At 53.5% G+C, this 27,800-nt stretch overlaps 1 protein-coding gene across 1 annotated transcript in view; it reads right to left on the reverse strand.

The window, feature by feature from the left end:
* Pvrl1 (poliovirus receptor-related 1 (herpesvirus entry mediator C)) overlaps nt 1-27,800 on the reverse strand; it is a 62,063-nt gene that overhangs the window by 12,133 nt on the left and 22,130 nt on the right. The window contains exons 2-5 of the mRNA XM_005378343.2: nt 4,281-4,631; nt 3,428-3,730; nt 2,985-3,102; nt 1,380-1,531 (exon numbers count right to left, since the gene is read on the reverse strand). Coding sequence (XP_005378400.1) covers nt 1,380-1,531; nt 2,985-3,102; nt 3,428-3,730; nt 4,281-4,631 — 924 coding nt within the window. The remainder of the gene's footprint in view (nt 1-1,379; nt 1,532-2,984; nt 3,103-3,427; nt 3,731-4,280; nt 4,632-27,800) is intronic.

A 27,800-nucleotide genomic window follows, 5' to 3' on the forward strand; every position in this document is an offset into this window, starting at 1 on the left:
AGAGCTTGGCACCTATGAGGCTCTAAATGTGGTTCTGCTTCAGAAAGTGGAAATGTGTGACCCTCGCCCTCCCTTCTATTCTCCAACCTGTGGGAGTCCCCAGGCTAGGGGAAATACCTCATTTTTCCCAGGCTCTAACCCTGATACCTCTATTCCTGACAGGGAGTAGAAGAAAAGGCAGGTGATGTCTCTCTCTTGTTCCCAGGTGACAGGTGACAGAAGACCCCTGAGGTTGGACAGGTGCACCCCTTGGGCAGCTTTGGCCAATCATTTTGCAGCTGTGGCCACAAATGAGGCCTCATACTCCTGAGACAGAGGCTCAGAGGCATCAAATCCCGTAGGTTCTCCCAAGTCCTTGTGCCTGGATCCAAGGAACTGCACCCAGTTTCCTGTAAGCCTTCAGTGACCTTCTAAGGTGTTACTTCCTGTCCACTTTTGCAGCAAATGATGTCATTTCCTGTTCTAGGAAGTTCTTTCTGTCACTTTCTCACATTGCAAGAAGCTCAGGTATGATGTTGAGGACACTCCTTTTTGTGAAGTTTGATGGCAATTTACTCCTCTATTGACCTGTTTTGATGCTTCCATTAACAGCAATGATAATGACAGGGGTCATGTAATAATCATAGAGCACTGGCCATTTAGTGACAGAATGATCTGTGCCAGGTTGCATGACCTACATTATGGGTCATTCTGACAGCAGCCTTTCTTTCAAGGCAGGCCACATTATCCCCATTTTACAAACGAGGTTCGTTCAGGGTCCTGTGCCCTGTGACGTCTTCCCCATGAACATCCCTGCTCTTCCATGTTCTTCCCCAAGAACATCCCTGCTCTTCTTCCCCTTTCCCCTGAGAGGCAAAGCAGCTGACCCGCCTCATCTATGTTGATAGAAAGATCAGGGAAATAGTGGTTCAGGTGCAGGACACACAGTCCCATGGCTTTGAGCTGTATGGCTGCTTCAGACCCCTTGCTTGAGGTGAGTCTTGCCCTGTGGCCCGTACAGGTTTCCTAACCACAGCGGCAGAGAGTGGAGGAGGTGATCTCCCCCTGCAGATGGCCCTTGCCATGCTAGCATCCAACAGAGGATTCTATTGGCAGATGCATGGGTAGGCTCTATCCCCCTATTAACAGCACTGCTGCAAATCGTACTTCCTCCTCCCTTTTGTTCCTCTCTGATTTGGGGTCACTCTGATTGTCCCATACAACCTTAAGTAAAGCAAGGAGAAAAGAATAGCAAGACCAATGGACAGTGCTCCAGGGAGAACCAGAAAAGCAGGAAAAGAAGACATAAACTTCCTGTAATGACACAACCCAAACATGGAGGATGTAGATAGTGGAGGAACCTGAGGGTGGGGGTGGCAGGGGAGGATGCAGCTTCCTACCTGTGATGTTGACTTCCACCTGGCCCGAGCGCGTGCCAATGGGGTTGGTGGCCTCACAGACATAGGTCCCTGCCAGGCTGTAGGTGATAGGCCCCCTGAAGAAGAGGGTTCTGTTCTGGGGCTCCACACCCTTGGGGAGAGAGCCATTCAGCCTGTGGGAATTGGGAGAGATGGTGTAAGGTTATGACTTTCCACCCTAAGAGCTGCCCTTGGGTCACCCATCTGTCTCCAAGCCCATCAGCCTTTTTGCTAAGTGGATGTGGTGGGATATTCCTTGGAAGGAAGAAAAGTAACAGCAATAAAAATCTCTTGTATAGGCAATTTTATATTAATTCAACATTTCATATTTGATCATCCTCAAACTGACATGTATGCAGAGAATGTGGGTACCAGGCCCACTTCACAGATGAAAGCTGAGGTTTAAGGTCAAGGCAATACAGCTGGGAAGTGGTAGAATGGGAGCTTTAACCAGATCTGCCTCTGGACCCTGGATCAAGTGCCCTTTCTGGGAGTTCTCCTTCTACTGTTCATGGTTCCTGATTGTTGGTCCTTGGTGTCCAACCATCTGGTTAATGATGGAGATATCTGAGTCCTGTCCCCAGACCTCCTGAAGCAGAGCTACTTGGGCAAGGATCTACACATCTGTATTCTAGGAAGATATTCAGGTAGGAGATAGGAATTGCTATATTCTTCCAATCCTATGTTCTTGCTTTCCTACATGGGGAGCACCCTCAGAGTTTGTCAAGGACAGAGGACCTTCTTCCTTCCTCCTGATCCCTAATGCCACAAACCTGCTACTCAGCTAACCCAGCAGCTTCTCTGTCTACAAGCTGGCTCTGCCCACTCACGTCTTCAGAAGCACTTTCTGTTCCCAGAAGTGGAGGGTAGCAGGTAGGGCATGCAGAGTTCTCTACTTCTGAAAAAAGGGTATAGAATCTCTCTGGGCTGTTGTGTTCTGGCCATCCATGTCAGCCTTCTTGGCTGCCCCCATACCCCCTCTCTCTGTGTTCCATCCAGCTCTTTCTGGAAAAAGGTTGGCCCACACCATTAGAGCTGGCTGGAGGGGGACATGACTTTCTGAGAGCCAGGCAGGCTCAACACTATGAAACTAAGAATGGGGCGGTTGGGCATAGGGTGGACAGTCCATGAGCACAGACATTCTGGGCTGACTGTTGCCCCTATCCTGAGAATCTGGGGGCACTGGAGAGAAGGAATAGGAATAAAGAATGATCCGGGATACCCCAGAATGCCAGCTTTCCTGGGGACACCTTGATAAAAATAAATACTGGGGCTGGGAGTGACTCAGGCTGAATCACCAAAGGAAAATGAAAAATTTCTTTATTAGTGAGATGAAGGGAGGCAGACCACGGATGAAGCCCCCACTAGCAGACTGTTCTGTCCTACTGACCCTGGCACTTGAATACAGAGGTGTATGTCTATGCATGGGTACGCTTGGGTGTTGTGTGGTTCCCTACTTCTCACTGAGAAATCTGAGCCCAGACCCTAATTTCCTCACTGCCTAAGGTTCCCGGAGGTAGGTGGTTAGGTGCCCCATGATCCAGTGAGGTACACTCCCAGGTAGCTGGCCAGCCCAGAAGCACTTACGTAGTCCAGTGGTACTCAGTGGCTGGAGGATTAGCATCAGCTTTGCACGTGAGCTTCACATCCGTCCGCTGCAGGTACCAGTTGCCGTCAAACCCCTCGATGGTCACCTCTGGCTCATCTGTGGAGCAAGGTTGATGTTTGAACAGGGTGAGAGTTAGGACAGCAAGACTTAGGACGACGAAGCCCTGGACAGGGAAGGGATGGAAGGAGCAGTGACATAGGAGTAGCTGGAAGAGGGACAGAGATAGTGATATCACAGCCCTCAGAGCAGAAATGCAAGGGGAACAGGAAGGAGAAGATGAAGGGCAGAGGGAAGAGGTGGGGGGCATACAGCACCCCAGGAAGATGCATAGAGGAGGAAGGAGGAGAGAAGGAGGGAGGGGTTGCAAGCTGCAGTGGGAAGGTGACCCCCCCCCCCCCGCCAGGCCCCAGCTGTGGCTCACACTGCACATTGAGGGTGAGGCTGTCCTTGAAGCGGTCCATGTGGTAGTTGACAATGCAGGCCAGGGACTGCTGGTGGGCTTCCCGGCTGGGCACAAGGCGGTAACGGCTGATGACTGTCACTGTGCCATTGGGGTTCCGGATCTCCTGGTACTCAGCTTCACCTTTTAGCCTCGTTTCCCAGGACACCACACTGGGAGGCTTCCCATTGGCTGATGTGCAGGTGGCCACCAGGACCTTGTCATCCAGTCCCTTCTTGGCCTGAAGCACAGCCTGGGTACCTTCTATCCAGTTGGTGGGTTTGGCTGTGGGGAACCAGAGAGCACCATGGCATCAGACTTATTGCTTTGTTAAGCTGTGCAAGCAGCTGCCAGGCCTGGCTTTCAGGCTACCTGGGCCACCCCACCTCTCAGCTATGCTTCCTCAAAGCTCTTCCTAGAACTTCTCCTGGGCTGATCTTCCTGTATAATATTCCTCCCCTGTTCTACTATCTGCACCCCTTTCAATCTAACTCAGGCCTTCTTGGAGTCTTGGAATGTCATGCCAAGCAGCTCCTTTCCTTACCATGCTGTCTCAGGCTCTGCCTGCTTCCTGGCCATCACAAAGTGTCCCATTGTGGGGGCTCCGGCCTGAATGCTGAGCTTCCATTCTATGGAATAAAGGCCCTGTTCTCAAACCCCAGTGATTTGTGGGGCAGCCTAGCTGGAAGGGACTGGCAGTGCCAAGCCTGGAGCTACAGGAGCATGGCCACCCAAGGAGGCTGTCTGGGGCCATGGAGGAACACACTAAGATGGCTGGACCCCAGGTCACAGGCCTCTGGACAGCAGGGAGGGAGGGAGGGCCAGGCCAGCTTACCCATCACAGTGAGATTGAGCTGGCTCTCACGGTTGCCTGTAGGGAAGGTGGCAAACTCGCAGATGTAGACGCCTTCATCCTCCAGCTCCAGGCGGGAGAGGCGGATGGTGCCATCAGTGAAGGAGGGCCTGAGGAACTGCACGCGCTCGCGGTAGGGAGCCAGCACGGAGACGCCCATGGCCGGGTTGTAGATGGCCACGTTTTGCTTAGTGCCATTGGTGGCCTTCTGCCATGTGACCTGTGTGATCTTCACACTGGGCATCGGGTTGGCAAAGCTGCAGTGCAGTACCACGTCTGTGCCGATGAAGCCGTACATGGAGTCGTTCACCTGCACCACCTGTGTGAGGGCACCTGGGCAAGGGGATGGCAGGAAGTGGTCAGCACCAGGCATGCCTCCCCCCACCCACTGAGCTTCCTGTGCTTTTGTTTTGTTTTTTCAGCACAGTCATTAATTTTTAAATTTTTAATTATAAAACTAATAATTACTTGCTATAGAAACACTCTGGGCTATACTGAGAAATATGGAGAAGAAAATGACAACATGTCATGATCTCCTTGTTCAGAAATATCATTAATAATCTTATTGGACCCATCTTCTTTACCTTTTCTCTGTATCTACATATATCCATAAACCATAGCTATTTCTACCAAAGTCAGAATCATATGATAGATTGTTCCATATACTGTTTTTTCACCTACTGATATATTATCCATGTTGCTCCATGTTAGTAAATATATGTCTACTCTCTCATTTTTGATGAGAGGCAAACGTCCTGCTTTCCACTTTCAGGTACAAGTGGAGCCCCAGCCAGGACCCACGGCTGCTTTACCTTCCTGGGCCTTGCTTCCCTCATCTGATAAATGGGGTGGATAATCCAGTCCTTTTCACTTCATGGAGTTGCTAGGAGAACCAAGTTGTACAATCGACATACAAAAGCATATGTTGGAACAGGAGGCAAGCGTGGGGGCTCATGGTGGCCGTGATTATGGCTGCCACTGTGGTCTCCTCCTTCATAGCTGGCCCCATGTTCCCTGGGGTGCTCTGCCTCACAGCCTTTTACCCCCAGAGGACTCAGGGTGGTGCTGCCCATGGCCAAGTCTCTGCTGGCTCCCGTTGCCTTATAAGTGAGTCTAAATGCCTTTGGTTGGCTTTTGACATCTTCACCACCCACCTTTTGTCTACCTAGCTCCATAAACTGGGTATTCCAAACAAGTCAGCCTAGACCTGTCCTTGAGACATGGCATGGTTCCATGTGTCCTTCTCTCCTTCCTCCCATTTACTCCAGCACTTTTTGCTGAGTGCTAATATGCCAGCACCTATTATCAGCACCTGGTCATATCAGTGAGCAGTTCAGTCTGGCCCCCAAGCAGCAGACTGCCCATGCAACGTTTCCGAACTCTTATTCATGTACTTTCCTCAACTGGGAAGGCCTGTCTCCTTCACCTATGGAAAACCTGCTGAGGTCTCCCCATTTGGGAAACTTCCACAGCAGGAGGTAACTGGCCACCTCAGGTACAGCTTTCTGCCTTGGAAGTGACTGTTCACACATCTGACTTCTCCACCTGACTATGAACTCCTCCAGGGCAGGGTCTGTCTTTTACATCCTGTTTCCCCAGTGCCCAGCCCAGCATCTGACATACAGTAGACACTGGGAGATATTTCTTGCCAGACAAACTGCCGCAGAAGCGAAGAGAGGAAAGATTTACAAGAAGGAGGGAGTGATTGGTGGCATGGGATAAAGGAATAAATCCTCCCCCCACCTCTCCACCAATTGTATTACCCCATCTGGAATGTCTTCTGTTTGTATTTCCTTACCCCTGAACGTGGCTGCGCTCCTGTGAAGTGGGATAGCTGTCCCCAGCCCTATGCTCTGCCCACTTCTACATGCTGGTACCTTACCCTGTCAAGTCCCCACTAGCTGTGACCTTGCCATTATTTGTGTGCTGTATGTCTTTTACTCAGTTTATTAAGTGGCACCAGTGCCAGGACCTGTGCTGAGCCGGAGCCAGGAGGATAGCTCCTAGGAAGCCTGGGTCCAAGAGTGGGAAGTTGTGCTACTGGTTGCCTGCTTTACATAATAGAGATATAGGAGCAGTGTGGGTTCCTCTGAGGGCTCCAAAGCTGGAGATCATTATATAAATTGTTTATCGCTCCCCGCTCCAGTGGGTATAAGTGACTGTGGAATCCCTGGTGCTCAGCACACAGTAGGTGCTTAAGAAATGCTTACTGAAGAAATATGTCTGTGGCCACGCCAAGCCAGGCATTGCCATGCTGAGAGATTCCTTGATACCCATTCATATCCACACGGCCCATCAAGGGTGTCCCCTCCCCACCACTCCAGCTGGCCCCCTGGCCAGTCTGTGGGTACCTCAGTGCCACTACCACACCTGACACCTCTCAAGGCTGGGGGACCTCGGGCAGTTGCTTCCCCAATTCAGTTTTTCCTCTCCTCTTAGAAGGAGCAGGCTGGACTCCCCGGTCTCAGGGCTCCCTTCTGTCTTTAACCTTCTGATGGCAGCCCAGCCCGTGCCCTGCCCCAGAAGCAGCCCCATGGTGAGGTCAGTGGGCCAGACGGCCCAGCGTTCTTGCTGATGGCTGGCTGGCAAGCAGCTAAGGCCTGCATCCTCCCGCAGGATAAGTCTCCACTCCCAAGCCTGCTGGAGGCTGCTCAGTGGCTGAGATAACATGGGCGTAATTGGGAAACTTGCGCCACACAAAGCCAGGAACTGGAAAAGCCAGTTGGGAGGGGTTGGGCCACAGGTGAGAGTTGGGGGAAGGGGTGTGTGCATGGGGAGCCATCTTGGGATTGGTGCCAGGCATGGTGGCCTGCAGGGGCACACAGCCTCCAAGCTTCTGACCCCATCTGCTCTGATTCCCCCATGGGTGTGGGGACAGGCAGAGTACAGGGCCTGGCAAAAGCGCTAACATTTCATTTGCTGCATTAAAACAGTGACCTCACCTTTCAGGGCACCCTTGTGCCGGGAGCGGAGATTGCTGATGGCAGCCAGGGTGGAGGGTATGGAGGGTACTGGAAAGGACTCCAGTGCCTAGACAGGGGTGCTCCCCCTCAACCCTGAGTCTGTGTTGAGGTGGAGGCTGCTTTTCTCTCCACCGTGGCTCACCCAGTAACAAACCCAGGGTGATGCAGCTAGGAAAGTTCCTGGTGTCCCCTCACTGTGTACATGGTGGGTCCTCCTGGCTCCTTCTGTCCCAGTGTTGGGCAGGCTGGGGTGGGGCAGGCAGGACCTCAAGGGAGCAGGACAGTCACTTTTGCTCTCTGTCTCTGATGCAGCTGACTGCCTGGTCCCGGGGTTCTTGGAGCATTTCGGGTGGGGATCCCAGAGTCGTGGGGGTGGGAGGGGCTGGGGGATGGGCAAAGCTGGAAACTCCCCTTACCAGCTCTCCTCTTCCTCACTCCAGGCTCTGTACCTAGGATTCAAGCTTCTGGCAGGAGTTACCTGTCTTGGTCCAGGGATGCAGGCTGGAAGTGTCCCTGGTTCTTACACTGGACAGAGTGGGAGGCTTTCTGAGGGGAGCAGGGCTCACCCCTGAGAAAGGAGTGAGGGGGCTGCCTGGGGTAGGAACCTGGGCCTCACCTGGAAGGCCTGGGAGGAGGCCGCAGGATGGAGGGAAGCCTGCTCAGGGCAGTGGCAGGAGGGAGCCTCAGAGGTTCACTCCAGCTCTGACAGTCAGGAAACTGATGCTGGTGGCCTCCCGACTCTGAAGGGTGTTGCAGCACCACAGCCTTCAGGCAGCATAGCGGGATTGTGAAGAGTGTGGGTCTGCGCTCCACCTCTGCATGTCTTTGCTGTCTCACTGTGGGTCAGTGATTTAACTCATCTGTGGCTCTATTTGCACTGAGCTTCAGCATAATGGGGATTCTAATGGGTAATGCCTGCCTATAAAAGTGTTGCAGGATTAAATTAAGGGGTACAAGGGAAACCGAGAAAACAGCACTTCGCAAAGTCAGATGCTCAATAAATGTTGCTATCATGACCATCACCATCACTATGATCTTTCAGCGATGAAGCCATACACTTCTCTTCCTGAAACTTCGGGAAATGTTTACAGAGCATCTACCCCACCCTGGGCTGTGAAATTCCCCTCTTCTGGGTCACCCTTGTGACTCTCATCCCTTCTTCCTCAACAAACACTTCTACTTCTACCCCAACATCATATAACAAAGCTCTACACCCCTTTCTCTTCTGTTTCCTGGCACATGTGTGGAGTCTGGGTCCTGTCCCCTAACAGATCACACTCCTCGTGGAAGACCGGAGCAGATTTGGTTTGGGGCTGCATTGACCGTGTCACCCTGATGTTTGCAGTCCAGGGCTTGGAGAATCCTGTTGGTGATCTCTGGTTCCCCAAGCATTACAGGCTGCTCCACAGAGAGTACCCTGTCTCTTTTCCTTGGGATGTGGGGACTGGGACCACTAGCCTGGGAGCACATTGGAGCTCAGTGGTCCACACAAGCCATCATTTACCAAGTCCAGAGGGGTTGAGTTACTTGCCCAGGGCCACAGAATGGCAGTGCCCTGGCTGGTGCTCTTCCTACCCTACCCCCCAAATATACTCCAGCTCAACCCAACTCTGCAGGAGCCTTGTTCGGGGTGATGTCCCTCCCAGAATGTGCCCCCAGAGCCTCCATTACTCCTGTAAGAATGACTCAAACACTGGTTACAGTAGTATGGGCATGGCACCTGCTGAGCACCTGTACTGCAGTCCAATGATTGGGCATCAGAAACAGGGACTGAGGGAGCCCAAAAGGGGGATTGCAGGCAGCTGCTTTGTGCAGAGCAAGGAGAATTACAGAGGGCAGAGGTACTCACGGGAGCCATGCATTCAGCAGAGGCCTTTCTTTCTCTTTACTGGCACTGGGGATTGAACCTAGGGCCTTTGCAATAAGCTAGACCCCCTAGCCCCTTTTTAACTTTTTACTTTTATTTTGAGACAGGGTCTCAGTAAATTGTCAAATTGCCAAGGCTGTATTTCCACTTATGCTCCTCTTGCCTCAGCCTCCCAGATTGCTAGCGCTATAGGTATGTCACAGGGGCATTCTTGCATTCTCTCACCCCAAGGACATCAAAAGAAAGCCTCTTTTTCCTGGCCACAGCACTGCCTATTTTGTCCTGACCACTCTAGAGCCTAGGGTCTGGGATACACATTCCTGGGGCTTGTGCTCAGGTGCCTCAGTTTCCCCAGGAAAACTCAACTTGGGCAGTTTGGGTGACCTGGCTTCCCAAAAGTGCTGAGGCAGCGAGGCAGGCATTGGGTCAGCCCCCCTGAAAGTCACAGACCTGCAAAAGCCCCAGCTCAGCAACAAAACACAAAGGCTCCTCAGTTGTGGCAGACAAACCTGCTCCCCAAGGCCCTGCCCTGCCTGCCATGGAGCTAATCTGCAGGCGGGTGCCCCAGGTTCCCACACAGTGGGGTGTGGCAAGGCTGCTCCCCTCAACCCGTTTTGAGCAGTTTTCCTTCCTGCCTTTTTAAACCTTAGGCCCTCTCTTCCTAATCACTCAGGTTGGAGCTGGGCCCAAGTGGGTGAAGAGACAGAAGTACCCTCTCTCCTTTCCCTCGGCTGTGGGAAAGGAGCTGGGTAATACCAGGGGCATTCGTGGATCCCCCAGTCTTTTGTCCTGGCCATGCCAACACTTCCAGATGCTTCTTTCCTGAGACTCGCCTGGTGCCCCAAGTTGGGTGGGCAGAACTGGTAGGCCTGTGCTGGGGCAATGGGGCAGCATGTTAAAGCGTGCACAGCTCTGTGTATATATATATATGGGGCCACTGGACTCCCCAGAAAAGACCTCTAAGACGACACCATCCTCTGGGATCCATCTCTAGGGCTTTCCAGGGATGCTCCCTCCTTCCCCTCCAGGAACTGGCAGAAGGAGCAGGACTTCCGGTGAGAAATCAGCAAAGTACAAGTGGGGATGACTCACTCATGGGGCGGGGGAGGGGCCCTGCTGAAACTCTGCTGAGTCAGCACAGTGACCTAAGGGTATGACCCCCTCCTCCCAGCATAGCCTCAATTCCCAGGGTGGCCCTACTCCTCACTTTCCAAAGTCCAGCCCAGCTTCACCTGGAAGAGTCTAGTGAGGGAGAGGGTAAGATTAGGAGGGAACCCCCTCTTCCAGGTCCTCTTCTCTCAGGTTTTGTTGGTGTCACTTGGACCAAATCATTCTGCCAGTAAGAACCCATAAGGGCAGGGCTTTTGCTGGAGTCCTTTGAACTTGTCCTGTCTCGTTTCTACCCCCAGGCTCAGTTCCCCATTAGTCCAGGAGCTCCTTGAGTGCCCAGGCTGTACTGCCTGCCTCCAAATTTCCCTTATACCGATGACTGGGCCAGAGGGACCCAGCTCAGAGGGTTTAGTGAAGCAGCGAGCGGCTGCTCTATTCTGGTCCCAGTGCCCAGCCAGCCCTTGCTGGGGTGGGCACAGCAAGAGGGCCCAGGGCTGGTCTGGATTCCAGTCTGGCCCAGGCCCTGGGCTGTTAGCCAGCATCTCTGTTCCTTTGCCTCCTACAGTGCAATGACTTTGGCTGCTGGGATGGCTCCAGGTGTCCTGGGGCCTCTGGGCCCCATCCATACCCGCCCTACCAGCAATGGTGATAACAAGCCATGATCCCACAGTCAGGGGCTAATTGCTACTGTCCAAATCCCGGCGCCTCTGCCCCTGCTCTGGGGTCACAGAAACTGCCGATGTTTTCCCCTTCGCTGATGCTCCCCCCCAGCTCCCCACACGGATCTGGTTAATGATGGGCTGCAGGGCTGGCGCCCAGAGCCTTGGGCGGGGGAGCACAATGCGTGGGAGAAAAGGGGGCGCGGCAGCCTGGGAAAAGCCCCAAGAAGGAGCCAGAGCCCAGGATCTTGCAGACAGGCCCAGCCAGCCCTGTGCCCCAAGTGTGGAAGCCCCAGGGTGGTGGCAGCCATGGTGGGGGTGCTCTCGCAAATCCCACCTCTCTCTAAACTTAGCAGGACAGGTTGGGGTCGGGGATGAATCAAGGAGCTGAGCTTTGCCTTCTTCCACTGAGGAGCATGGGGTTGAGGATGCCTGCAGGGTCCTCCTGAGGCCTGCGTCCTCCTATTGCCCCAGCCCCAGGGCCCCTGGGAGATGGGTCCTGAGGCAGCCACTGACTCTACCTCTGTGCCCTGGAAATATGGAGTCTCTCTCAGCCCTGCCCTTCTCCATTTCCAGCCTTCCAGGCAGCACCTCTTGGTCCTTCTGGACCTCCCGCTCTATGCCCTACCTGCCACCTTTTCTCTGGGCAGGGGTGGAGAGGAAGGGCATGCACTGAAGCTCAGGAGAGACAGGCTCTGGGGATCACTGGCTGGTCACTGTTTGGTCTGGCTTTGGGTTGGCCACTGTCCTCTACTGTAAAGTGAAAGTCCTGGATCTGGGGGCCCTGGAGGACTGTCCTTTGGGTCTGATTTGTCCAGCTCACTCTCTGCCCAGCTCTGCCCATCCTCAGCATCTGCCCCAGGGAACCTGTCTGCCAAGTGGCTCTCTATGTCTGCCAGCCCCTCCAGGAAGCCCTCCTAGATTAAGTGGTCTATCAGGCAAACTCAGGATGCACGTGGCAAAGCTGGGGCACACGGGTTCTATAGCCAATCACCAAGGCCAGCCGATGCCAGCTCCTCAATAGCTTCAAATTTATCTTTGTTCTTCCTCTGCACTGGCCCAAACCCAAACTCCTCCCAAACACTCTCCCCACCTGTGCATCCCTCCATTCTCTCACCTCCAGCAGTGTTTCACTTCCTCGTTTTTTTCAACACTCCTGAGCTGGAACTCTGCACTCAGCACCCTCCCTTTGAACCTTAGCACCTAGAATCTTGTGCCTCCTCAGCCTGCCTCCTGCTCAGCCCAAACCATTTCTTGCTAGTTCACAGCAGCATAACGCTGTCTACCGTCTCCCTGCCTGCTGCTGCCCTCAACCTCTTCTCACTCATCAGCCAGAGTGATCCTTACAAAACATAGGTCACCTCTACTTCAAGTTCTCTTGAGGCTTCCTGTAGTCCTCAAGACCAAATCCAAGACCCTTTTGGGCTCCAGACCTCATGCTGCGCAGCTCTAGCCACAACCAACTCCTCTCCCTATTTTCTCTCGTCTGCCTCTCTGGACAATATTATCAAACCCCTGTGATGCCGTTCCTTCTGCCTGATGACCACTCCAGTCCTCTTCATCCTTCCTGAGTCACTTAGACTTGGGTTCTGAGGAGCTGGCCCCCTGATCCCCACTCATGGTGTATGCCAAGTGTCCCAGCGCCTGGGCACGCCTCTGTCACAGCTTTCCTGCCTAGTGCCTAGCTAACAGGAATCACCAGAGGCTCCCAGAGGGGTTGGCGGAGAAGCCTGTGAGCCAGCTGGGGGCCTGGGTCCGGGTTAGCCATTTCTCAGGTTGGTTCACGGCTTCCTGGGAACTGTGCATTAGTCAGGGAGCAGAGACAGAAAATGAGGCTTCCTGCATGCATAGGAAGGTCACAGGCCCGAATTTCTCCTTCCTTGACTGAGAGCAGGAAGCTACACCCCAACAGGCTGCAGGCTGACCTGCTCTCTTGCCCATCTTCTGCCCTGTGTCCTGCTTGATTGCTAGTTGTTACTTCCTGATTCCTTTCTCTGCTCCAGTTCCTAGCACCTCATCTTTCTTCCTTCCTCATGCCAGACCATAAGGTGAAAAATACTTTTCTCACCCAGGCAAGCTGTGGTCCTGAGGCCATACTCACAAGCCCTGTTTGTGTCTGCATGTTCCCCAGCTCCACACTCTCCCACATAGCTACGGTTTCTCTGGTCCTGGCCTTCCTGGGCCCTGCAGACCCGGAAGCCCTTGGCTCTAAAGCCAAGATTCCTGTAAGGCCCAGCCAGTGTCAACCTCTCCACCCCAGCAGCAGCAAACACCACTATCTCACAGCAAATGCTCAGCCTGGAGTTCCCTCGGCAAGTGTGCATTGTTAATGGCACATTTGGGGAGAGTAGGCACCGGGCTCTTTGGAAGACTAGTGTGGGGGTGGGAGAAACTGGGGGCTGCACAGAAAGCAGAGGGAGAATTCCTCAGTTTTCCCTAGGAGAACCTTTTAAAAGCTCAGTACTGACAGATGCATTGTCTCAGCTCTTTGGGTTCCAACCAACATTCAATATGTGTTTGGAAGCAGACTTTCTCGGTCCAGCCTTATACCAGGAGGGGGCGGTTGGACCACCCCAGTGCCCAGCTCTTGATGCCCTGTCCAGCTACACGCAGCTGTCTGCTCAGAGGCTGTGGGGGAGAGAAGGCAGTCAGGTGGTGCAGGGTGCCTGCCTGCAGGGAAGGCTATTCTAAGAGCATGGGGTCAGGCAGAAAGCCCATGACAGCGGTTGAAAGGGAGAGAGGGTGGGGTGTGTAAGGCAATCAGTGCATGAACACTGACTTTGAATTTGGACAGATCTGAGTTTGTATCTAGTAGTTATTAGCTGGGAAACTGAGTAAGCTGCATTAATCTCTCTGGGCCCCAGTACTCTCATGTGTAAAATGAGGATAATGACAGTTCTACCTCTTAGAGCTGATATGAGGATGAAATGGGACACCTCATACATGCTATTAGCATAGTGCTTGGCACATATTTATGCTACATAAGTGGTTGTATTATTATAATGTGGGGGAAAGACCTGCCTAGGATTCAGGTGAGTTCGTTTCCATCCCAGCCCTACCAACCCACCATGTGAGTCTGAGCAAGTCCCTGCTGTGCGCTCTGCAGAGCACTATTGACCTTGGCACTGCTGTCGTTTTGGACTGGATAATTCTGTGGTGGGAGCTCCCCTGCGCACAGTAGGACATTTAGCAACACCCCTGTTCTCTACCCATTTGGTATCAGAGCAGCACCTCCACTTGTTGTCACACGTCCCCCACTGGCCTAACAAAGGGATGTTAAGCTCAGGCAGAGGTGGTGGAGTTTATGGATGTGCACGGCCGACTGTGGCAAGCTGGGTGTGCAGGGGAGTAGGAAACACAGTTGGGGGCATTGTGGCAACTGTCCTCATCTGCACAGAGGCGGGTGAGAAGAAGGCGCAGGCCTTCCTGACTGGAGACTCGGGGCTCTGCTGGAGGAGGGGCGATGAGTGGTATCTGGGGGAGACACGTGGGGAAAACAGAGGGCCCTCTGGGGAGCTGGCTGTCAGAACATGGGTTGTGGAGTGGCATGGGAAGGGACAGACAGGGAGACATGGACAGGGAGTGTTGCTGGAACCCTGAGACAGGGAGGGCAGGGAGGCTGGGAAGGCAGGAGCCAGGCTGTGTTACCCAAAGCAGAAACCAGGTCAGATAGTGTCTTCCTTTGGCTGGTAAACTGCTATCATTTCAGAAGGATTTTCACCTCATTTGGTTCCTGCTTAAGTGAAATCCACAACATGTGTTCTCTGCATTAGTGGAGTGTTTGTGCTTAATTAGTGGCAAATTCTTTCATATTAAAGTCATTAAGTTTTGCTGTTTGCGCTCCTCACCCTGGGCCTGGCTCTCTGGGCTCTTCCTTTAATGCGGGAGGACCTCGCTGCTGCCTCGAGCTCTTTGGAGGCACGGACGGGTGCACATGCACGTGAGCACACACACACATGCACATGCACACATGCACACACACACTCTTTCTGTGGTACTCAGACCCCACAGCACCAGCCCGTGTGCCTGTCCCACCCAGAGCTGGCATCTGTCACTCAGGCCCCTCTGTTCACACCCCAAACACCTCCATGAGGTGGCTTCCTGCCTTGGAGGGGTTTCTCATAGGCCAGGCTTTTGGTCAGAGGGACTCTGAAGCTGCAGGGTGGAATATCCCTGCTGTAGGGTGTGGGCTGGGACCCTCCAGGGATAGCACCCCCTGAGTCTCAGGGAGCTGCATCCAGTGATGAGCAGGGCCACTGGAGGGACACTGGGATAGGCTTTTGACCCCAGCCCTTCAGGAAGGCCTTGGTTCCCAGCAGCTCTTAGCACTGAAATGCAGTCACCTCTGGTATGGTACTTTGTAGTACTCTGGTGACCTGACACTACTGGACAGGGGGGGATCAGTGACTAGGACCCTAAAGCAACCTCTTCCCTTCCACCTATTTCAGAAGTAGCTTACGGAGGGCCCTGAGCAGTGACATCCCACTCTTGTGATGTTTCAGTGGGTACAACCTGGCCCCAGGCCCCAGGGCGTCAGCCTATCTCTACCCCTCCTACTTTCAGGCTGTCTTTAGAGCTTTCCATGCCTTCTCCTGGACCAGGGACCTCAGGCAGAGGGCAGCAGTCATTATAAAATGCACTCTGATGACCCAGGTCTGGAGGCAGGAAACAAGAGGAGGCTGGAAACAGGGGACTGACAAAGTTATGGGTCACATTTTGCCTTTGACTCCTCAAAGGACTTCAGCACAGGGCTGGAGGTGGCCAGGAAGGCAGGTGCTCTGGGTATCAGGGATGCTGGGGTAGGAAGAAGGAGGCAAGACCCCTATTCTGTGCTCCCTTGGCTGAGAAGAAATCCCAAGACCTACCACGGAGAGTCCCACTGGCCCAGAATTCAGGCTTCTGTCTGGTGGCATCTAAGTGGACTTTGGGGGACGATGACCGTATCACAGTATGATACACAGGACATTTCAGGGAAAAGGGCACGACTGCCTTTTAACGGTCCTTCCATCACTCACTGCTTCAGAAACCACCAAGTTTTCATACCTTCCAACCAGCTTTCTGGCTCAGCTCCCACTCCCAACCCTGATTCCCTGCGCTGGCCAATACTCAGTGAGAACAAACATCTCTCCTCCAAATATAGGCAATGGCCTTTGGTTTACCTGGAGCTGAGTCCCCCAAAGTTATCCAAACTCTGCCTTTTGCTAGGTGACCCCAGTTACCTGTACCCACTCCAATGTCAACCCCCAAAGCAACCCCCACCTCCCTTAAACTCCATGGGAGCCCTGGCTTGGCTCAATGTCAATGCCAACCTAGACCACAACAAAACCCAGGTCATGACCCCAACTCAAGCGCTTACCTCTTCCTGGGTATAACCACACGAGGTAGCAAAGTCCCTGTTGCAACAGCAGAAACATTTCTCTCTCCCTCTCTCTTTTTTTTTTTTACATATTGGGTAGGTCAGGCTGGTCCCAAAGTCCTGGGCTCAAGCAATCTGCTTGCTTCATCCTCCCAAGCAGCTGGGACTACTGGCACATGCCACTGATCTAACCTCAACTCTTATGAAGTTCCAGGTCCAGACTTAGCTCTATCCTGGCATCACCCAGAGAGCACTATAGTTCTGGGTTTCTCACTACCTGTCAGACCCCTTCAGGTAGGTAAACAAAGTGGGGTCTTCAAAGGGTTCCAATATGTATTTTGGGAGTCAGGCCAAGCGGGAAGGTCTCCCACTCTGCTGCTGGGTCTGCCTGGAACCCTTTTTCCAGGCACAACTGCCTGTGGTCCCTGCACTGTCCCTCTCCCCAGTGCCAGGAGGTTAAATGGGGGTCATGGTGGTGGGGACACAGGTTTTCCCATTTGTCCTGATCAGCTACTGTGCTTTCCAGCAGTAGGAACCGTGATCAAATCCCACAGCCTTCCCTACACTCCATCTTTTCACTGTGAAATGGCCTTAGCAGTCCACCTTGCTCGGTTGGGGTGGGGACGCAGTGAGATCACTTGTAGAAAATGACTTTCCCAGTTCTGGGCAGTCTTCTGGGAGACCTAGCCTCCTCAGCTCCCAGCACCAGGCTGTCATCGTTTCCTCCTCCCTCTTTCTCAGGAGCACCCAAATCATTACCCTCCACTTGGCAAAATGCTGAGAGGTGCACATCTTTGCTGCTGCTGCAGCCTGTCCTCTTCTTGCCCCGCCAGGCAGGGGCACGTTGGGTGAGGGGACCCGAGAAGCCCGGGAGAACCCCAGGGCTGGCCACTCCTCCCCGCTGTGCTTGCTTGCTCCACTCTCGCTGCCACCCGCGGTGTCAGTTTCGAGTGGGGGGTCTTTCCCATCCTCCTCCCCACCCCCGACAGTCCCTCTGCCCAACATGAATCTATCAGGAGCCTCGCCCAGTCCGGCTTCTAGCTCAGACTTGTCAGGGTTTCAGGAGTCACTGGGTAGGGGCCCGGCGTGCCAGGGCCTGCTCCTCATCCTGCCTCACGGAGGGAGCCAGCACGTAGGCACAGGGCACAGCGCCCAGCTGTGGGGATTCAGTGCAGCTTCTGTGGCCACCTGCTTCCCTTCCCCTTCCCATGCCCTCCTGGCCCTGCTCACAGTGCCCCTGAAGCCCAGAAACAGCCCTTGGCAGTGATATGTGTGCAAGTGTGTGTGTCCGCAAAGTGTGTTGGGGGTGGATGCCATGTTTTCTAGACCTGGCAGGATCCTAAACTGTCCCCTCTCACTGCCCCAAGATGGGTCATCCCCTTAGCAGAAGAAGCCCAGGGTCTCAAGCACTCCCCACCTTTTCTGGAAAGAAAAGTACAGTGGGTCATTTCCCTTGCCAGGCTCCTTCCAGAGATGGCAAGAACAGTTAGCACGTGTGTAGCAGTGACCTGTGCCAGATCCAGCTCTGAATGTTTACTTGTATTAATCCATTTAAATCTTACAACTCTGGGAGCTAAGTACCATTACTGTCCCCATTTTAGAGATGAGGAATTCAAAGAGGGCAAGTAACCTGCCCAAGGTCAAACAGCTGGTGGGGCCAGTTCTAATCAGGGCCTACTGTCTCTAGAGGCTATGCCTTTTCACCATTTCACACGCTGTCCCACAGCCTCTCTCCCTTTCCTGGGGAAGCAGTGGCTATTACCTTTCGGGCCTCTCAGTCACGGTTGAGGGTGTTTATAGCCCATGGACTTCCCTGCCTGTCCGTACTGTGCTTGTTCTCTTGTTGTGGTTACAAAGGCCCTGAGTGTGATGAGGGGCTGGACAGGGCTCCCTGCAGGCAGGGTAGACAGCCTCCCTCTGCCTCTCAGCCTTGGCTTCGGAGAGAGGGTGAGCGGGACACCCTCCCCTATTCCTGCCAGGGCTATGGGCCAGCCCAGCCACAAAGGGATGGTACAGGGGACACCACACACATAAAACCTCCATTCTTCCCCTGGTCCTTGACTCCCAGCCCAAACTCTGTCCCTCTGTGGCTTTGTCTTTCTGCCCCTTAGCTCCCCATCTGGGGCACTGTGAGGGGACATCTTCCGTCACTTCCTGCAAGGCAGTGAAGAGGCTAGGCAAAGGTATGCTGAGCACTTTCGGGAACCAGGGAGAGCTAATGCATTAAGGACCTAGGGAGTCAGGTGTTTACACATATATTCTCATTTAACCTTGCAAACCATCTCAGGAAAGGGTCCCCCTCAGCCTCAGCCTCAGAGAGGTGAGTGGCTGCTAAGCAGGGTCCTTTCCCAAGGTCAGAAATGGAAGGTATTTGTATTCGTTCCCTCCTCTCAGTCACCCCGTCTTTTTCCACCTAGCACACATGCCCCAGAGCTCTCACTCCCAGCCCTCAGCAGCTTCAAACCTCAGGAAGTATTCCTGAGAAAGCCAGGTTCAGGCAGCCCAGTCCCTAAGGTGAATACGGGCCCTTCCCATCTCCCGCCACCAGGGAATGTTGGCCAGCTCCACCATCGGGCTCCCTCCAGAGGCTGCTGGGATCGCACGCCAAATTAGCTTAATGAGTTTGGGCCCCGGCTTTAATTGGGGCCCTCTGCTTTGCAGCGCAGACTCCTGCTTTCATTTTTAATGCTGGGAAAGGGTGGGTTTTCTTTTTCTCTCTCTCCCATGCATTTTCATCCTGGCTAATAGCTCCTTGCTCAGAAAGGCCCCTACAACTGCTAATTGGATTTAATTACTGGGGTAATTAATGATTCGATTGGAAAACTGAAATGTTGTGGGTGAATTTTGTGCGTAAATAGATGGGAAAGTCAAAGGGATGGAGAAGTCAGGCTGAGACCCAAGGAAGGGAGGTCTGGGTGGGAGGAAGGGGCAGAATGAGAATCCTTTGGTCCCCAGACCTTAGCTGGGGCCTGGCTAGCTGTTCCTGGCTCCCCATATAGAGATGAGGAAAAAGGCACAGAGGAAACGAACTTGTCCAATGTTACAAAGATGAACTTGGTGGGAATCTAGGAGCAGTGAAGTGGGAGCCTGCCTGCAAGCGGGGTGGGAAGGTATAACTTGCCCTGCTCCATAACCTGCTAATGGCCACAGAAAGCACCTGGGGAAGACTTATCAGCTAGACACAAGCCCATAGAAATGTACGGTGCTTGTTTCTCTTGTTGTGGTTACAAAGGCCCTGCCTCTGGGTCATGAGATAAGCAAACAGCTCATCAAGGTAGGAGGCAGCCAAGAAGAAGAAGAGATCTAGCTGTCACTGGGTGTGTAGCTGGAAGGCCACCACCTCTAGCTGTGCACCTTTCTTCTCTCTCAGCCTCTTTTTCTTGGCTTAGTGTCTGTTAAGGCTCCTGACTTGCTGAATTCTCCCTGCCTGGCTTACACTCATTGCAGGGCTGGCGGCTGGGGAGGACTGAGGGGGCAAAACTTTGCCCTTTAAACTTTATAGTGACTTATAGCTTTTGTTATTTTGGGAAGGAGATGAGCGATGGGCATTGGCTATCTCACAGGGCCTTCATGATGCATGTGGGGTGAGGCCCCAAACCATGTTTCCAGTGGCCCACTGGACATCTTGCCCTCTTTGTGTCCACACTAAACTACTCTCAAGCACATCCCTCGCCCCCGCCTCCAGTCACAGCATTACAGCCATTGGACTCGCCTTTCAACTTTCTACAATATGACCCATGAGCTCCCTGTCCTTACCACAGCTCACCTGGCAATCCAGCTCCCCCCATTTCCTATGTGGAATCATGGCACTGATAACACTAAACACAGTGAACATTTACTCAGCAACACTGGATGTGTAAGGGGTAGGATGCCAGGCAACAGATGTCATTTCATCTTCACAAAAGCCTCGTAAGACAGGTGCGATGGTTGTGCTGGGAAACTGAGGCCTAGGCTGGTGAACAGATCTGTCCAAACCACTCTGCTAACAGGTAGATATGAATGCAAATCAGATCTTATGACACAAGTCCCCAGCTGGTCTTCCAGTGCCTTGGGGTGAATCTAAAGCTACTTATCAGGCTTTTACAATCTGTCCCTGCCTACATTCCCAGCTCCTTCTCCTGCCCCTCCTATACCCCACCCTGCACACCAGCCTCTCAGAAAACTCCTACTTCAACAGTCAGGTCCCACAGTGACATCCAGTCCTTGTAAGCCCACTGCCCCTGGCTCCTGGCTCAAACTGCATTCCCTGGTGCTGAGTGCTTGGCTGTGTCAGGAAGGGGACACATTCGTCTCTGGAACCCCAGCAGCCAGCCTGGTGCTTGCACTGGGAACACTCTGCATCTAGTTCACTCAATAAACTGTGATCCAAAGCCAAATCCAAGCAAATAGGGGGACATGTGTCCCTGTTGACTTCTCAGGTCTCCAAGAGCTTTTAATCAAGACTTCCTAGGAAGCTAGCTGATCAAAGGAACACCAGACTCTCTGGTGAAGGCCAAGATTACTTACAAAAAGGAAAGATCCTCTAAGAGGAAGGCTGAGTGGCCATGGTGGGGGATGCATCCAATCCCAGCCCCAGTGGGAAGAAGGGCGCCCCCTCCCAGCCTCTGCTGTCCATGCCAGCTTGACAGGGCAAACCCCCTACTCTCCTCCTCCAGTCCCATTTACCCTGAGGATCCAGGACTCTGGAGCAATCAAGAGGAAGGGGTTGCCCATTTTGAAGATGCTAAAATTGAGACCAGAGTGGGAAGTGAATTAGGAGAATCCAAGTCTCTTGACCCTCTACATTCTGGATTCCAAGGCAAGGAGGAAGGAGGCCAGCCAGGACCAGCCCTCTGTGAAGGCTTGTGGTAAGGGTCTTTGAAGGGTAGGCTCGCACCTCACAGTGCTGCTTAGAAATCAGGCATCAAGGGCAGTGCCCCCCATTCCCTAGCTCCCACTATCTCAAGCTGCAGCAGCCCCAGGCAGGGCCTCTTGGTGCAATCTGGAGGTGCTCTGGAGTTCAACCCCGCCTGTCCCCTTGGGGTGGGGTGGAGGAGGGAGGGAGGCCTGAAGAAGCAGGTCAAAGCCAATGCTCTTTGCTGCCCCACCCCCACGAGAACAGCACAGCCAAGCCTGTAGGACCAGAACCCAGGCGCCCTGTCCTGACATGTCCTGGAGAGACACAGCTTGAGTGGGAAGTGAGGCAATGAGTCAGGGCTGGGAGTGGGGGCAGAAAGGCGGATGGACAGGGTGGGCGGGAGGTTTGTCCCACCTCACAGGACAGGAGACCAGGCCTGGCAGGAAGCAGGGCAGGGGTGGGTTCCCAGGGACCAGGGACAGCAGCACACGCCCAGCGGGGTGTTGGCCCCAGACCCCACCTCCGGTACAGGCTGAGGCAGGTCCCAGACCAGCTCTGTGGGGAAGAGATGTGGGAAGGTGGGAAGCACGGCCTGGATTCTGTCTCCTTGGTTGTGCAGGAAGGGCGCTGAGGCCAGACACCAGGAGACAGCTGAACACTGCACCCGGACAGTGGTTATCATCACGAGGAGGCCTGGGGAGGCCACCAGGTGCGAGGACCGGCGACCTGTTTTGCCAGCAACCTCCATCAGGCCTGCCACCACTGGGCACCTCCTTCCGTGGCGGGCAGAGGCTGGCCCAGGGAGTGGCAGTGCCCACGCTGTGCAGGGGAAGGCCTGGCGCCCACAGTGGTGGTGGGGGGCAGGGAAGTCGGGTGAGGATTAGGGCGGGGAGACGCTTTGAACCTCAGAACAACTGGTGGGAACTGGTTCTTGACTCATGGCAGAGAAAGGGGGGTGAGCGATGGCAAGGGCTTGTGCTTTATTATTATTTTTTCTTTTACGAGATGTGAGCTGAAGCAATTAAAAATATCCATTTTATTTCACACCATCTGCCCTGCTGTGTCTCTTCATCTCTGCTCCAGCCCTGGTCCTATCAGAATGGCCTGCACTTCACAGCCAACTTCTCATCTTCAAAGTGACTGAATTGAGCATGTGCCTGAGTTTTTAAAGGCTCAGCAACCCCTCCTTTGGAGGCTCCCTCAACCCTAAAAGGAAACACTGGCGGTCAGTATTGCTTCCTGCCCCTATAATTCTAGTGGCGAGTTTCCCTGTTTCTGCTGACACTGGATGAACACCTACTCTGCTTCTCTTTTTCACATTCATCTTCTGGAGCACATCTTGATATTTCCACTTTACAGAGGAGGAAACGGGCTCAGTGGCTGAGAAATCTGCCAAACTGCACAGCTAGGGAATGGTAGAACCTGAACTTGGACCTGAGTCTTTTGGCTGCTGTGTGCCGTACTCTTTCTCAGCCTGATACCGCCCCTGATTTTCAGACTCCTCTGAGACCGGAGTTGAGACCAGAGCCTAGCATTCTACTCTCTGCCATGCCTAGCAACAGCTTTGCTGCTGCAAGCAGGACCGACTTCTGTAGAGCCGGTGGGTGTCATAGACTGAAGCCTGGTAGTCTGGGTCTCCTCTCCCAGGTACAGGGAAAAGACAGAGCAAGTGAGCTTTGGAGTGGTGGAGCTCACATAGTGGAGCCAGCTGGTACTTAAGACAGGTAGCTGGGACCACACCTGCCCAGGCCTGGCCCTGCCCTGCCCAACGAGCTGCCCCAGGCATCAGTTGGCAAGGACTCCCAAGTGGACTAGGGGAAGAAAGCCTTTGGAAAAGTGACACCCATGCCCAGCCTCTGAGCCAGGTGGCAGCAGATGGTCATGCATAGCCAGAGAAGGAGGTTTTGAGCATCTGAAACTTCCTAGCCAGAGGTTAGAGTGGGGCACAATCATGTGTTACCCTCTGCTTTTGGCACAATTTGAACCCAAACACTGCTACTCATGTGATAAAGCAAACTCCTCCCCTTCTTCCAAGGTCCCTATAATTGAAGATTCTGCCAAAATGTTCTATCCCATTCACTAGTGGGGAAATTCTTCCTGATGTCTATCTTTAATACCTCTTGCTGCAGTGGAAGCACACTCTGTCCTGTGGTGAGTCTGGGCCTGTTGGGTCAGGTACTACAGCCAGGAATCAGGCGGCTCTTCATTCTCTTAAGGAGAGAACATGGGAGGAAGCTTGGGTAGCAGACAGAACTGGGGCTGCACACTTACACTCCCTGGCAAGTTGCCTTAACCCAGTGAGCCTCATTTCCTCATGTGTAAAACAGACTTAATATTTTATATTAAAATGACTATGAGGACTCAACAGAATAATGTATGGACACAGGCAAGTGCCCAACAGACCAGCTGTCAGGAAGTAGCTGCTGGTATGTGGACCTTCTGGAATCAGGGACAGAGCCACAGAGGGGACCATTCCTTGTGGCTGGGATGGGGCGTTTTCTTGCACGCTAAAAAGTGGGCCCCAGGTGCTCTCCAAAGGCCAGGGCTACTAGTATTTGTCCCAATTCTCTGAGTTGCTCAATGTGGACCTGCAAAGCTCATAAGTTTCCAGCAAGCTCAACTGTTTCCCCCCAAATCAGCACCCTCACTTGGGCTTGGCCTGGTCCTGAAGCCCTCTGGCCAGTGGGGGTCCCCAGAGAACTCCCCAAAGTGCTGTAGTGTCTTCTCTCTCTGCAGGGGACAAATAGAAGTAGCCCTGCGTCTCTGTTGGCTGGTCCGCTGGGTGGGCGGCACCACCAGCCATGCTCACACTGTGGCAGGAGACAAGCCCCAGGGGCATGACAAAAGAAGGAGGGCATACTGCAGGGTTTCTCCAATCTCTTTCCTGAGGTCCCCAAGTTTCAGAAAGTTCCAAGTGTCCTCAAAGGAACCTTGAGACTGCCCCATGTCTGGCCAGCAGACGCCAGTCACGGGAGCTCCTCCCTCTCCCTATATCCTTCCCTCCACCCCAGGCCAGCCACACCCAGCTGTCGTGCTGAGCCCAAAGGTCTGGAGAGCAGAGGCCCCCATTCCCAGTGTCTACCGTACCCCACACTCTGGTACCTCCAACAGGCAGGTGTAGCCTGGTCCCCGAGTCTGGCTGGAGTCTCAGGATAGCTGAGTGGGCCCCATTCCAACACTCTGCCTACTCCTTTGTCACCACAAAGGTGGAAGGAGAGTGACAGGGCCTGAGGTAGGACCTTTTGAAAGACTCAGTGGATTCACTGGGTAGTAGTACAAGCCTGGAGCTGCCACATATCTGGCCATGAAATCCTCAGCACAACCTATCAAAGCAGGTGCCATAGGCAGCAGAAGAAAGCAAGGCTGGACAGCACTCAAGGACTGCCAGAGTCACAGCAGAAGAGCCAGGATCCAAATCCAGGTCTGCCCCACTCCAAATACAATGTGCTCCAAACCCAGTATGAGATTCCCAGAGGAGGTGACTGCTTCCTGGGCCTGGCTCTGCCACTTCTGGCCATGTAAAGCTGGGGAAACACAATCTCTCTGGGTCTCCGTTCCTGTGAAGTGGGAACAACAGCCACCACTGCACAGGCCTTGCAGGTCTGTTGGGGCCATCAGAGGAAACAGGGCCTAACAGGGAACTGTGTTCCAGGCAGAGGTGGCAAAGCCCTAACTGTGCCCGATTTGAGGGCTTGGAACAGGAATACATGCCCTCTGGGGGAGGGGGAAATAGACTCTTGCAGTGACTGGAGGCAGGAAGGTGTGGAGGTTGTGACCTTGCCCCTGGACACTGACCTTGCATTCTGACCTCTTTAGGTAGAAGTTCCAATTCATGCAGAGATAGCCTGTCCTTGGCTCTGAGGTCCCTGATGTGATAAATCCATTTACCTAAAATGTCACATATCAAGCCCTGACACCTAATTTATGAAAGAGAGCTAACCTGGGAGTCAGGGGGCTCAAATTCTAACTCTGGTGCTGCCAAGAGCCAGAGAATGATGAGGCTTTCTCTTTCTAGGCCTCAGTCTCCTCGTTTAAATCATAAGGCTGGCCAGTTGATTCTCCAAGGTCCCAGTGGCTTGGCTGGTCTAGGGGTCCCTGCCTTGCAGCCAGCCCCCAGCAGGCTCCACTGTGATAGGCAAAAGCTCTAGGCCCAGGGCTGGTGGGTTAATGTTACCTACACGTTACAGCTCCTGGGGACTGCTAGCTGGTGGCAGCAGAACACTGCAGTGCCACCACAGCATGGCAGGATGCAGAACAGGCTGGATTTCGCAACCCTCCAAGGTGGTATCTGCAGTGGCTCCCTCTCCCATGGACGCTGTGGAGAGCTGCTTCTCAGAGCTGCCACTTCCTGACATAGCAGGGCTGGGCCCTGTTCTCCAGTGTCAGTGGATGAGGGAGGGCATCAGCTGCAGAAAACAAGCCAAGGCTCTTGCCCAAGTCAAGGAGTAGACTGAGCTTCTGGAGTCAGAGTGGCTTCCGGGTGGGGAGACCTTGAACTCACACCCAGGAAGTGAGGAGACTGTTAATAAGCGAGTCTTGCAGTGTGAGTCAGGGTGAAATGGGGTGAAATGGGCGGATGGGTTCTCAGGAGGCCAGGCCACTGAGCAGAGCAATTGCTCATTCTGTAGTTCTGGTTCTGCCTCTGCTAGCTGGTTCCTGGTGTGGTCTCACTGAGATACTTAACCATGGTGCTCAGTTTTGTCACATGTGAAATGGAAACACCAGGTACTACTCTTGTCACCTCTTCCAGTGATTGCTAAGGTCAAACCCAAGTGGCCTTGTGCTCTGAAGGAAATCTGAGAGCAGCCAGTATTTCTGCTAAGTTGTGTTTCCCAGAGTAGCAGGCAGAGCTTTGTGTAGCGCTGTACCCATTGAGAGACAGATTCCCCAGCTCTGAGCATGCATGTGCTGTACAACTCTGCTTCACTGAGGAGGTGACATCGGGAAGGTGACATCAGAGAGATAAGGTGACCACGACTCAGTACTAGGGGCTTTCTGGGGCTCAGCACCCAGGTAAGTGGGCAAGATGAGTTGTGGGTACCCTCTCAGTTTTCAGCCCTTAAAACAGGACTCTAGGGGCTCCTCCTTTAGATGACACCTCTCCTGTCCTCAACTCTAGGGACAAGTACTATGAGGACAAACCAAGGCTGGGAACCCAAAGGCCGAGCCTGGCCTCTCTCAGACTCTTTCCTTCCTCCTGCTCCGGGGGACATCTGGAGAGGAGACAAATCTTGGGGAGATGTTAATTAGTTCCGACAAATTAATAAAGAGAGCCTAATTTATTCTCCATATCTAATTTCCTTCCCTGTGCTTTATTTTCCTGCCCAACAAGCTGCTGCTGGGGAAGTGGAGGGGGAAAGGAGTAGTGGAGGGTGACCCCAAAGCCAGCCCAAATCCACCTGTGTCCACCTCAGTGGCTCCCCATCCTACCCCCACCCCACCCCTATGCTGCTCCAGGAAGCCAGCCCTAGACATTAAGCTGTCAAACTGCTCCCAATTATCTCCCTCTATGCCCGCCGGCTCCAGGGGCGACAGTTGTAGCAAGCTGGCATTGACTCATTCTGTCACTGGCCTGCCCTGCTCTGGGAAAATGCAATTTAATGAAGTCCAATGGCAGCGCTGGGGCAGACAGGGTCCTAGGAAGACAGTGGTAGCAGCATAAGGATAGCCGATAGTCTCCACTTCCTGTGGGACAGTGTCTTCGATCTGTGTGACATGATCTCACCTCCAGACCCTGGAGGAGTCATCTTGTACCCCTTCCTTCACTCAACTCTCCAGCAGCTCTGAGCAACAGTGGCATTAACCTTCTCAGCAAGGGCCTCCACCTCCCTTGGCTTCCTGTGTTAATAGTGTATGGTCATGACAGCTGGGAAACTCTTCCTGCTGTTTAATCTCCATCCCTTTTGCTGAAGAGAAGTCCATTCCCCATGCTTTTTGATCCTGAGCCCAGGATTGGGTCAGCCAGTGCCTGACGCCATCCAGGCGGGTCCAGGGGTGGGGATGAGGTGAGCTGTGCATGGCTCAACCAGCTCTGGGGCTGGGACAAAGTAGGTCTCCCGCTGTGCTTTTGGCTGGGCATAGTCTGGGCTGCTTCTTGCCCTTTTTTCATCCCATAGCATCAGAGATACTTGCAAGAAGAGATCCTTGTGCTATCCAGCTGTGCAGCAGAGAGGCCCTCTTGCCCTAGGCTCCTGGGTTCAAATCTCAGCTCCACCACTTGCTAGCTGTGTGGTTTTCTACTTTCTGTGCTTGTTTCCTCATCTATTAAAATGGAGATACAACAGTCACTCCCTCATTGGCTTTTGGGAAGATTGGACAACTTTCTATAACCAAAGCCTGTGGAGCTGACCCTGGCACTGTGAGGAGCCAGGTAATGGCAGTGAGCACCCTGAGAACATGAGGGCCCTGGGCACCTTGTCAACACTAGGTGCCTAATGCCTGCTAGGCCTACACACGAAAGATCAACAAAGAATCGCTGACTGACAGAAGGCAGGACCAGGAGGCCGAGGTTCCTCGGTGTTTCCTGGGCCTCAGTGGAAAGCGGTTGGGACCCAGGCAGGTTTGAGAAATGCTAATAGCACAGAGGAGGCCAAAATGCTAGGAAGGGTCTTCATGCCTGTACCGAAGGGACAAATAAATAAAAGTCTGACAGCGAGAGGCAATAGGGTATCCCTAGAGCTCACAGATTGGCCAGATTGACCCTCAGACGT

Source organism: Chinchilla lanigera, unplaced genomic scaffold (assembly GCF_000276665.1).
Source record: "Chinchilla lanigera isolate Chin_1 unplaced genomic scaffold, ChiLan1.0 scaffold00011, whole genome shotgun sequence".
Classification (NCBI taxonomy): domain Eukaryota; kingdom Metazoa; phylum Chordata; class Mammalia; order Rodentia; family Chinchillidae; genus Chinchilla; species Chinchilla lanigera.